This window comes from Carlito syrichta, unplaced genomic scaffold, assembly GCF_000164805.1.
Source record: "Carlito syrichta isolate Samal-C Ts95f unplaced genomic scaffold, Tarsius_syrichta-2.0.1 Scaffold312174, whole genome shotgun sequence".
NCBI classification, from domain to species: Eukaryota; Metazoa; Chordata; class Mammalia; order Primates; family Tarsiidae; genus Carlito; species Carlito syrichta.
The window spans coordinates 101201-113679 of record NW_007256270.1 but is presented as its reverse complement, the minus strand read 5'-3'; the positions used below and the strand labels follow the sequence as shown (position 1 = coordinate 113679).

At 34.8% G+C, this 12479-nt stretch overlaps 1 protein-coding gene across 5 annotated transcripts in view; it reads right to left on the bottom strand.

Moving 5' to 3' along the window:
• The window catches only part of SHTN1 (shootin 1), a 106835-nt gene that overhangs the window by 55111 nt on the left and 39245 nt on the right, over positions 1-12479 (bottom strand). For all 5 annotated transcript variants that reach the window (XM_021718402.1, XM_008069669.1, XM_008069671.1 and 2 more), the window contains 4 exons: positions 11033-11127; positions 4993-5161; positions 3170-3267; positions 2367-2448 (listed from right to left, as the gene is read on the bottom strand). In XM_021718402.1, coding sequence (XP_021574077.1) covers positions 2367-2448; positions 3170-3267; positions 4993-5161; positions 11033-11119 — 436 coding nt within the window. In that variant the 5' untranslated portion in view covers positions 11120-11127. The remainder of the gene's footprint in view (positions 1-2366; positions 2449-3169; positions 3268-4992; positions 5162-11032; positions 11128-12479) is intronic.

The following is a 12479-nucleotide window of genomic DNA, read 5'->3' as shown; positions in this document are numbered from 1 at the left end:
AAATGTCTACCCAACAGGATTCTGGACAAATTTTGGTATAGTCAGCGAATGGAATATAATATAGCAGTAAAAATAAACATACCACAGCTATACTCCTGTGGATGAATTTCACAAACACAAAAGTTAAAGAAGGCTATGAGCAAAATGATGCCATTTATATAAAGTTCAAAGAAATGCAAAATTAAATAACATGCTGTTTAGGGAAATATACATATTTGGCAAAACTTTAAGTAAAATAAAATGATAAAAATTCAAGAAAGGGGTCCAAGTAGAGAGAGATGTTTGTAAGATACTGGTATTGTCTTTGTCTTCCATATACATTATAAATATATTTAACAAAAAAATTTAATATATATAGGTTTTTTTAAGATTGGAAGAATATAAACTAAAATAGTAACAATACTTATCTCTGGATTGTAAAGGTTGGCATTTTTTTCTTTTATTATATGAATTTAAATTTTCCACCAAAAATGTATATTACCTGAATAAAAAGAATATACATATATATAAGTTAGTTTTAAGTGTTCTGTATGTTTACAAAATAGTCTTAGATCCATTCAGGCCCAAAGAGTCAGCTCTGTACTAAAGAATAACTGTAGGATAAAATCCTTCAAAAGGAAGGTCCTGTCAAATGAAAGCGACATGAATTCTTTGCTACTTTTGACGTTCAATGGCCTATTCTGTTAAATAATGAGGACAGAGGAAGTGATGACGGCATTAGAAATTAGGCAAAACATAAGTAGACAGCACATTTATCCATCTGCTTCTGCTGAGGCACTTCAATCCGAAACTGAGTCATATCAATAAAATCTTTAAAAAGGCTCTCTTAATGGCTGCTTTCACACTCTGTTCCGCCAGGGCACTTCAATCCTAACTGACTAAGGACTGGTTTGCTGTGTAATGACATAGATTTCTAACTCCGTACTCTGTAAATCCACTGCCTCAGAAGAAAGACTAATAGTCTTGCTCAAGTAAAGCAATATAAGCGGTGATCTGTAGTATGAATTATAGGTCCCTGAGAGTGAAATTATTTTCAAGCCTATTTAAAAAAGAAATTTCATGAAGAAAACAAAGAACACTATGACTATCTGGAGCCCTGGCAAGATAACTGACTCTCTTTTCTCTGCCCAGAACACTAGAATAAAAAGTGAATTTTCACATGCCCTGGCCTTTCTGACATAGATTCTGAAAGAAATTAGGTTGGTCCTAGCCACGTATTTATTTATATAATCTTTCTCTCTTCCTAGATGGGGGGGGGTCTCTGAAGGCAAGATCTATGTGATTGAACCTTGCAGAACCCTGTTTCATGCACAATGCATTAAGACCGAAAATACTTCTACAACCTTTGTATCTTTAAATAAAGAAAAACCTGAAGGAATGTCACAATCTGGTGCAGCTCCTACCCTCAACTTCAAAGTCCCTTATTTACTCAATTGATGAATGACCAAAACATTGAAAGCTGCCACCAGGAACAATAAGGAAGGCCCTGGTCTCAGTGATCTCCTGATGATGTTGCAGATTCTGAACTAGACAGAGAGTGGTTGAGGGGAAGAGGTAGAACAGAATGCACACTAAGTCTCCCCCTTCCCTTGGAATTTTACAGAACTACATTTTGGTGCCGCTTCCTTGTCCTAAACTGGGGGACATACGAAACAGCCTTCACGAAATCTGATGCAGTGTTTTACAACAAGGATGACAAGGTCACTGTTGACCAAATCACACAGAACCATCTCTGAAAGTAGCCACCGGAGATATTTCCCTCTCACCAGAAGACCAGGTCTGCGTCTCCCGACCATTATGTTCATTTTCATGGGATTCATTTAAACAATCGTGTCACGAATCTCTTGCTGTACTGGCTGCTAGACAGTTCAGAGTCAGATTTCAGACACACTGGCAGGAAATGTGCAAGACCTCAGAGCAAGTAGGCACTTTACATTAACAATCGGAAACTCTCACTTTCCCTTTATTCCCTTTTCCACATCCTCTTAATTTAACGTTTCATATGTTTTATGCAGACAGTCTAATATCTTCTGGATCAAGATTTACTAAATAACCTATCAAATATATAAATGCTGAGGGGGACAGTAAAAATGGCCATGGTTCCAGGACATATGTAGGGCAGCTGTAAGTTTAAAGTTTCCAAATGAGTGGGTTCCTAGCTCCTTAAGTGAAATCACTTATAGATGTCCCCAGACTCTAAGTTAAGTAATAAAAAAAATGAGAGAGACTTGTTGCTAGAGAAAACACAATGTAGGAGAAGGTTTTGTTTACAAGACTCTTTAGGCACAGGTGTAAAATGACACAAAATATATATAAACAAAACAAATTACATATGTGTCCAAGAAAAAAAGACTGGAAAGACATACCTCTATTGCATTTTTCTAAGACTTTTCTCTGTTCAAGAACTTCTGAATTTAAAACAGTCTTTTCTTGTTTAACTTTATTTACCTAAAAATGTGAGATTTTGAGGGGAGAAAACACCCAAAATTGTAAAACATGACATATGGCAATGTGTGATAGTCAAATTGCTGTTCAACTTTCAACATGAAGTTACAATTTAAAGCAGAAATTGGCTTCACTGTGTTAAGGCTTGTATTAAAGCTCTTCTTTAAAGCTTCAGGGATAGCTATTTAAGTGAGGATGTACATTTTGTACAGACCTTATTTACATATTCCAATTGGCACTGGCACAGGTCCCTAAATTGACAGTATTCTAGTCATTCATTCATTTCATTTTCAACGAAAACGATTCATAATAATGCTAAAATCTGGCTAAAGATCACCCAGAAAACACACAAATCATTTACAGTCCTTCCTCACTGAGCCAGCCATCCATTGGGAAAACAAAGCATGCTCTTCCTTCTTCATACAATAAAGTATAAGACCTGAAATTTGCCTCACAGAGTGAAAAAATGAGGGAACAACAAAGAACAAGTCCATGCTATTGTAGTGTTTTATTTATTAAGTTAGGTAGTGGGTACATGAATGTTTATAATTTTATTTTCTATACCTTTTTGTATTTCTGAAATAGGAGGGAAGAAAAGAAAATTAAAATTGGTACATGGTTCTCATGTCAGAAATTAGCTTTGAACAGCAAATTTTTAACTTAGGCAATCCCAAAACACCCTGAAAACACTAAAATCCTTGCCTTTCAGGTCTAAGATACATACTTCTTCAATTACTTCTACAAGTTTGCTCTTGAGATTTTCCAACTCAATGGCTAATTTCTTCTTTTCCTCCTGAACAGATATAATTTGATCTCGAAGTTCTGTATTTTTAAAGAAAAAATAGATATAAACTTAATCGTAAAAGAAGGTATCAATCTAATCAAAAGAATTGAAAATGCCAGTCCAATCACAACAAAAACGAAGAACCAAAGGACAATGGGAATCTTAATTGTGTGGACTCCTCCTATGTAACCATGGTTATTAATAATTTTAAATCAGGCAACCTCACTACATTAAATGTAACAAATCATGTTTTCTTTGCATTCTATCAAACCCGCATTCTAGAAAACTATCTGGCATTTTGGAAGTAAAAAAATATTAAGCTTTCAGTAAAACAAATTAAGGCATTGCACCAATTCCTTTTTTATTTCATAATGGCCATGGGCTCTTGTCACAATATAAATAATCGGGCAGTTAATAAATTTAGAGATTTTGATTTGAAAAAAAATTCTTACTGCCAATTTATAGCCCTTAAACATTATTTGAACTGACAAACTATAACTATTTGAAAGAAGGGTTAATTCTAGTAATTTCCTCTCCAGAGTTGTTTGGGTTTTTTAGGTCTTATTTTTTTATCATTGAAACTTAATGAAAAAAATGTGTTACTAGCATGAAAATACTAGCAACTTTAAGTACAAAAGTTTCTGGTGTTAAAGTTACTTCTACCACTCAAATGTTTAAAAACATACATGGATTAGCACAAACTACTTAAACTTATACCCAGGCCCACTGTTTTGTCACTTAGTTTTTAACTGCTTTTAATTTATTACTTTTTTTCAGGGTAAGAAATCTGCTACATAGTTATTTGTAAATTAAATCACACTTGTTCCATGAACCCAGCCAGATAAAGTTCTCAGAGATTTATTTCTAATTCACATTCTCCACTGGCTGGCTTATCCAAAAGGACGAACATGAGACCACGCTGCTCAAGACAGAACAGAAGGAAGAATAATGAACAAAAGGGAACCCTTTAAATTTCCTCTCCCTCTCTATCAACATAAATTTTACTTTGTCTTAGGTCGAGGGCTTGAAGAGTTGGGTAAAGATGGCATCTGTAATATCCTTCCTTCTTTATATTTCCAACTGAAATTGTATCTGTCAAACAAACTAGTGAGTATTACTTTTGGCATGTAATACACATTAGTTAGTATAACTTAAAATGTTCTAATAGTTATTGAGTCAAAAACCGTTTTCTTACATCTTTAACATAAACGTGTATGAATGAAATTAATGTGCATTTAATAACTGTATCATATGATCTTGTCTTCTAGCATTACTTGTTGATCAACACACTTTTTTCTGAATATTTTATAGTTCCTTTCCAGAATGCAGCGGGAAGTTCTTAGAGAGCAGAGACTAAGCAATTTGGAGAGGAATCATCCCCAAACATTCCAACAGAGAACCAAACAAAATGAGAGGGTTGTCTAAATATATTTTTATCCATTCTTTCTTTCATTTAACAAAATACCTTAGCATATAGTTCATATTCTTAAGATTATATTTTAATTATTTCCATTGATACAACACTTTCAAAAGTATCTAATCTCAAGCAAGAAAGCAACTCATAAAGCACAAATGTTATATACTATATGGTAATTTTCAAACAGGTTATACCATGGACCAATTAAATCAGAAATTAAAAGGGCAGGACCCAGGCATCAGTACTATTAAAAGTTCCCACTTGAATCTAACATGCCATCAGGACTGAGAAGCACTGTTCTAAATGGAGTAAAAAATATGCTCAGTAATTAAAAACAGAGTTCTACCTTTGATTTGCTTCTGACATTGTACTGAGACGCAAGTCTCAGAGGCACCCTCTGTGTCTGTAGCTGAATCTTCATCATCAATGTTTATCTCTTCAGTTATTACATCTGGTCCCAGCTTGGCCATGTATAACATGCTAATTCTTTTCAATGTTTTATTTTCTTTATTTAGCTAAGACAAAATATAAAAATAGTTATTTTAACAGCAGCCAAAGGAGTATCTTGAATTTTTAAACAATAGACAAATTAAGTATATTTTTGTCTTACATATTCATTAACATTCACAGCAGGACATACAATTAGCAGATTCATTAAATAAGGTTTTACTTATACTTTTTAATATTAAATTCATTTATTTAGGCAAGACCTGATGCCTGGGTTACAGTCAGCAGCAAGTGGAAATGCTAGTTATAAAGGATGAGGAATACAGGGAAGTAGGACAAAACACCGGTAGGGATTTAATAACATTTTGATTTATTTATAGCCATTAATAGTCTTAATTAAGGCAACTTATGTCAAGCAAATTTTCTGTTTGATACTGTGCTGTGAGTCTCTTCTAAATATCTGCTTGCCTAGCATCCCCTATTTTCTGGACATTGCCACTTTCTCCATCCTTCCATATCATTTCTATGGGAACAACCCTTTATTCCATCATTTTGGCCACAGTTAATTAGCCCAGAGATTAGGCACTTGACCCAAGGTTGGTCAATCAGATTCCTTCTCCAGAAATTTGGAGGCTGGAACAGAGAGATTTCTTTCCTTGTGTTTGTATGTACATAAACCACTGGTAATCCCATTCCACTACTGAACTGAGGAAGGTAGACTACAATAAAACTAAAAATGAAGCTGATGTGTAAAGACAGGTAGAGAAAAACAATGGAGAAATGTTTTCCCACAAGGATTCAGTCCCAAACTCCAGTTCATTCTCAAATTGCTTCTGGCTCGTGGATTTTATGAAATTCTACAATATTCCTCTCTAACAAATTCCTAATTTTTTCTTTTCTTGATTAAACTAATTCAAGATGTGTACTAATAAGACACAACAGAAGAAAGTTCAAGATATGCTTCCATTATCTATAAAAAGTTTTCATTGATAGAAGACAGAAGGAATCCTAATTTGTTAATGCATGCATTATTCCCTGATATAGAAATGAGTAAGTTTTCAGCTTTAGTCACTCAACTATCAACTACCTTGGTCCAATGTCCACGGAAGGAAAATATGGTTTTGCCTGTGTTTTATCATCCCAAGACTAAAAAGTAAAAGGTCTTCTTTTATTAAGCACAAAGTGTTCAAATAAATATCTTCCCTAGTATAAAATGTAAGCTACAGAAATACAAACACGGCTCAAGCCTGTAATCCCAGCACTTTGGGAAACCAAAGTGAGAGGATTGCCTGAGCACGGGTTCAAGAACAGCCTGGACAGCTTGGCGAGATCTCAGTTCCAATAAATAAAAAAATTAGCCGGGCATGATGGTGCATGCCTGTAGTTCTGGCTACTTGGAAGGTTGAGGAGGAAGAATCACCTGAGCCCAGCAGGTCAACACACTGGAGTGGCCGTGAGCAAGCCATTGCACTCCAGCCTGGGTGACGGAGTGAGACTCTGACTCCAAAAAAAAAAAACCAAACTCAGGTGATTTTTGTTTGCCCTTGCCAGCTCTGGCATGTCTCCCTTTCTTTCCTCTCTTCTTTCTCTAATAAGCTTTGTTTTAAAACTTAAAAAAAAGAAAAGGAAAAAGAAATGCAAACACATGTTCTTTACTAGAGCCACTGGCCGTGACAAGCTCTGAATTTAATAACTAATATTGGAAATAAATTAACATAATTCATTAGAAAGCTAACTATCCTTCTCCACAGTACAACAGATGCCAGAATAAGACATTTAATATAATACTATAATGTCTGGCTTTGCCCTTTCATTTGTGATCATAATTAGGAATCCTCTGAGTTTTTCACAGGGAAAGCTCAGCCCACTTTAATCTGGGAGATCTTATTCTTACCTCAAAAACAAGGAACCTAAATATATGCTAAGTGGTATGGTCTGGAGCGCAAGCGGTTTCTCTGATCTCTGGGAAATCAGGAAGACTCTCTTAGAAATGATTATGAAATCTTCTATGAATTCTGCCTGGGAAAAAGACTGGTGAGCTCTATTCAAAGAATGAGAGACAGCCTGTTATCCCCTCTCCCAGTCTACAGTTTCAGCTTCCACCTCCCCATATTACATTAGAGGATGAGGGTTAAGAGATGAGGTCCATAATTTCTCAATACCTCTTCCTTAACATAGAAAATTTAGGTAAACACCATTGTGCATTTTTTAAACCACAAATGCTACAACATGGCATTCGAAACTCAAGGATTCTTCTTTTCATTTCTTAAAGTATCCCCTCTTTTCTGAATGTCAGAAGAAAATACCAATTTAACAAAAAAGTGAAAAAACTCAGACTTAATTTATAATTCTGTCTCCTAATATTTAAGCTAATGATTTTTAACTTTGTACACCAGAATATCCAGAGAGCTTTTTAAAAATCCCAATGCTTCGGTCCTATACCATACCAAAACCTTGGGCAGTAGAACCCAGCACAGTACGTTTTCAGAGCTTTCCAGGTGACTCTAATGTACATCAACACTGAGAGCTGTTGATACAGACTAATGCAATGTTTTAGTATATAAGCCAGCTCTGCAATAAAATGTTGTCTCTGCCTCTGCAACTAACAATCTTTCTGTGCTTCAGTTTCTCATCAGTAAACTGAGGACTGAAATAGTCTCTATCCCACAATATGAAAATTAAATGAGATATTACATGTAACAGTTTAATATAGTAACTGCCATATAGTAAAACTTCAGTAAGTGTTAGCTATTAATAGTAAGAAAAGAGGTTTCGTTTATGTATCTAATTATTCTTTGGAAATCATTTATCAGCTAGTTTTCTTCAACCGAAGTATTCATCTATACAATTTTTTCTTCCTCAAGGATGCTCTTGAAAATACTAAATTTTACCGTCTAGTGTTTAATATATAATTTCCCAGACCACCATTACAATAATACTCGATAACCTGATAGTTAATAGCTCTGTCCTCAAAAGAGTTTAATGCCTCTATCAAGTCAGGCACCAACATCCACCAGCTACAAACCTGTCTATAATATAATTACTCTATTTAACAAAGTCACTAGCTTAAGAAAAAAGTCAATCAAAATATTTCATAAATCTTCCCTGAAACATTGTTTTCATATTTGGAAAGAAATATATAAGATTTATATACATGAGGTAGTAGGTACATACTAATGGACATTTTTGAGAATTCTTAAATCCCAAATTTTGGCCAAACAATTCCACTGAAGTTATTAATCAAGTTATAAGTTGATTACATGCTACTTATTGTTTAGAATCCTTCTTTTTTGTTCATTTGTTTTGTTTGTTTATTTGTTTGGAACCTTTCTACATCACAAGGCAAAAATAAATCTTTCATAATCCTACATAATGATCCTACATAATCCTACATAATCCTACATAACAGAACCTACTACTATTTTCAAATTTAAATAGAGTTTTTATATTGGGCACAGCTTAATAAATATTTAAAGATACAAGCAAGTTTAATGGCATTTGATCATATGACTTAAATAATTGGTCTACATTTATCAGTTTAAACTACACATTTTGGTAAAGCATAGTATCCACACTTGCTTTTAAGAAAATTATGAGGTTAAACTGCATCATGAAAATTAAACATTCCAAGCCGGCCTCGGTGGCTCAGCCTGTAATCCTGAGCCTTTGGAAGGCTGAGGTGAGTGGGTTGCCTGAGCCCGCGGGTTCGAGACCCGCTTTGGCAACTTGGCGAGACCTCATCTCTACAATAAATCAAAAATTAGCCGGGCGTGGTAGCGCGCGCCTATAGTTCCAGCTACTCGGACGGCTGAGAAGGAAGGATCGCCGGAGCCCAGCAGGTCGAGGCTGCGGTGGCCAAGAGTGGCCACTGCACTCCCGTCTGGGCGACAGAGTGAGACTCCAAATCAAAAAAACAAAGAAAAAAGATAGAAAATTAAACATTCCATGCATTTGTCATTAAGTTGATGGCAAAGATTTAGAAAAATAAGAAACCTTGTTGTTCCGAAAATGTAGCCTTTAAATATTTAACAGTAATTAAACCAGAAAATACTATTGTCATTGATTGGTTATACAAATAACGAAGCTTCCAAATTTTGCATTCAAAGGAATAGTACAGTTCACATTCAATGTGAAACATCTATAGAGTTTGATTGAATTCATTTTTCGGTGTGGGGTTTTCTATTCCATACCCCATGAGTTCATGTTGAATCTTCAAAAACAAATTATATGTTTATTTTCAAAAAGACTTCGTAAAGAATGTGTGACAAACAGGGTAAGTTAAAGATCCTATTGTTAGGATCTACGACTAAATTGTAAAAATTACCTTAGAAATTAGGTAACACAGAGAGGCACAACCAGGGATGAATGTAACAATCACCTGGAAGCTTTTTCATATACACATGCCTGGGCCACACCCCTAGAGTCAGTAGGTGTGGAGTATTATGAAGAAGCCAAGCACAGTTCATCCTGGTGTTTGGGGCAAGATAAATGCAGTTCAGGGGGTAGATTATCTTGTCCAAAGTTATGTGTTAAATAAAAGAAGAGGGAGGATAAAGTTCTTTTTTAAAGGGAGCCAATATAGATGAATGATTAACTCCAGTCCTAAATCTAGTCCATCCTGTCATTTAAGATGAGACACTGCAACCCAGAGGACAGAACTTGTCTAAAGTCACATATGCCTAAAATGACATAACCAGATACAAAACTTGAATATACTTCCCCCCAAACCACTGTTTTCCATAAACTCTGCCAATCCTGAGAGGCAGCCAGCATCCTCACTTTGGAAATACTATTGCAACAGTAATACCTGTTAGTAACAAGACAAAATACAGAGAGAATTCTGACACTAGAAGACTTGGGGCAGCTAGTAGGCTCCATATATATCTCTCTAATTGTTCCAAAAAAGAAATAAATGAAAAGAGAATTCACACAATAGTATGGACAGGTGAACTAGCAACCAAGGGATGTGTAGCAGGGTAAAAATGATGTGAAAGCACCCATGTTATCATTGTCTTCAAAGTGTATTGCTACATTTTCTTCAGACGAATAACAGGAAAGAAGTTACATACACAAATTTATGTTCTTAGGTTCTATCTTATGAATTCTGATGCAGTGTCGTTATGCAAACAATTAAGCAAATACCTCTAGCAAGCACACTGCTAATGCATACAAATTAAATAAATTTACCTATTTATTTATTTATTGGTAGTAGGATTTCAGTCATATTCAAAGAGATTTTTAGAGGTAGGTGACGGAGGGGAGGGAAAAGAAACACAACCAGCATTACTAATGAAATTTGGTTGAAAATTGCTATAATCCATTTTCTGATGAAGTGGTTCAGATGCATTTACCCAACCCAAAATACATAAGACAGAGATAAAAACATTCTTTAATAATAATGTACTTCTGATGAGATAGAATATAGAAAATTACACACTTGGTAAATTCATCAGCTAGAAGCAATCAGTGGAGCACTGGAAGTCACCTTTAGCATGCCCTTGCTTTGCTTTCACAAATAATCACCTGAAATGTAAGGCTTGAGGCTGACTTTTCCATCTGATTCAAACATGAAACATTCATTGCTCTTTTGTATCACACCAGGTTAGTTTTAAACTTGGTTAGCATTTTAACCAAACGCACAGACATTTGGAAAGTTCAGCCCAACAGACTACTCTGGGACCATTTCTCACAGGCAAAAAGCATAAATGCTGAAATACACACATACAAACGATCCTTTAACAACTACATAAGCTTTGTATTAAGGTGAATATTTACATAATCATATTCCGGGCTCCTGAGATCTTAACAACATTTTCCTCCTCATTGGAGGAGACAATGGTTAGAGAACAAGAAAAACAAAAAGAATAGAAGCCACTGCTTAGAAATGCAGGTTGAAATAAAAAAGCTCCGTTAAAATTCCTTCATTTGAACTGTCTTACCTTTGTTGCCAAAGCTTCAGCACTTTCTCGACAAGTCTTCTCTATTTCAAGATGGTTCTGCATGAAATTAACTTCCTCTATAACCATGTGAGAAACTAGGAATGAAGGAAAAAAAGTTTCAGCATACAAAGATTAGTCAGCTATTCCAGAAGCCCACGCATTGCCCCATGACTAAGAATACTTCAATTCTTCAGCTAGCCAGACCTTTTGCTATCATTGAAAAAGTTTTTGAGAAGCTGTCCTGATTAAATCTTAGCTAATATTTGAAGCCTCACTGTTACTGCACACATTTTAAGAAAGCTATGTAGATTTTTTACAGGTTTATATTCTATGTAGTTAAATACATATCTGAAGACATATCTGTCAATTTAAACAAAAGAATCTTTCATAAATAAAGAGAAGTGGCAGGATATAACACAAGGATCTAATAAGGAAAATTAATTAATAAAGACTTTTACAAAGAAGTGAATCTTAAATTGATCTTATGACTGAAAAAACAACGTGGCAGCTGCTCAGTGAAATATTGCAATATTAGTCTTTATTAGCTACAAAGTAGTTATTGTTATTTCATATCAGGGCAGAAAATACAACAATAAGATGTATATACTATGTGATGAAAAAAGAAACTAATAAATTGCTTCTTGCATCATAGACAGGAGGATTAGAGGAAAAATAAAATTTTACTTGATATTTTACCAATGCTTGAAAAATAACAATTTTTAGATCTTTTGATAGCTAGTTCAAGTAAATAGAGATTTAAAGGTACAGAGTAACTTGGAACTTGAATTACATTTTGAAGATCAAGTAAGAAATATATCAATTCCTTCCATCCATATTTCTAGATAAACAAAAATTATCAGAATCTCAAACTTAAGTGTAGACATGTTACTTACTGACATTTGTTTGCCTTAAAAAAAAAAAAAAAAAATCAAAGGACACCCAAATGTGAAACCCAACAAAGTTAGGCAAAAAGCACTGGGCTCATATAACACAAAGAGAGATTACTTTTGCTTCATTTAAGCTTAATTAACCTGCAATTATGATTAAACTCAGGGGAAAAAATTTCTCTCCAAATTAAATACAAAAAATGTATTACTTCCTAAGTCTGTCCAAAGTTCTTATTATGTTAATATTCAAATTCATAAAGCAGCACTAAATGGCCAGAAACATCTCTAACCTTGACATTTTTTCAGGGGTAATAATAATCTGCAGCAAATGCAGGCCAACCAAAAACCACTTAACTAATTAGTAGTTGCAGTCACCGAGAAAAACATGAATCAACACTGTTATTACAAGTGGCACATTTGAGTGGCATCTAATTATGACTTGATGAGCACGATACTTGCATTATCAACATTACTACTGCATCCCATCAGGGCCTAAAAGCTGCTGATGGCATTGACTTCGAGAAACTCCCACTCAATGGTACAGCAGCACCCAACAATCG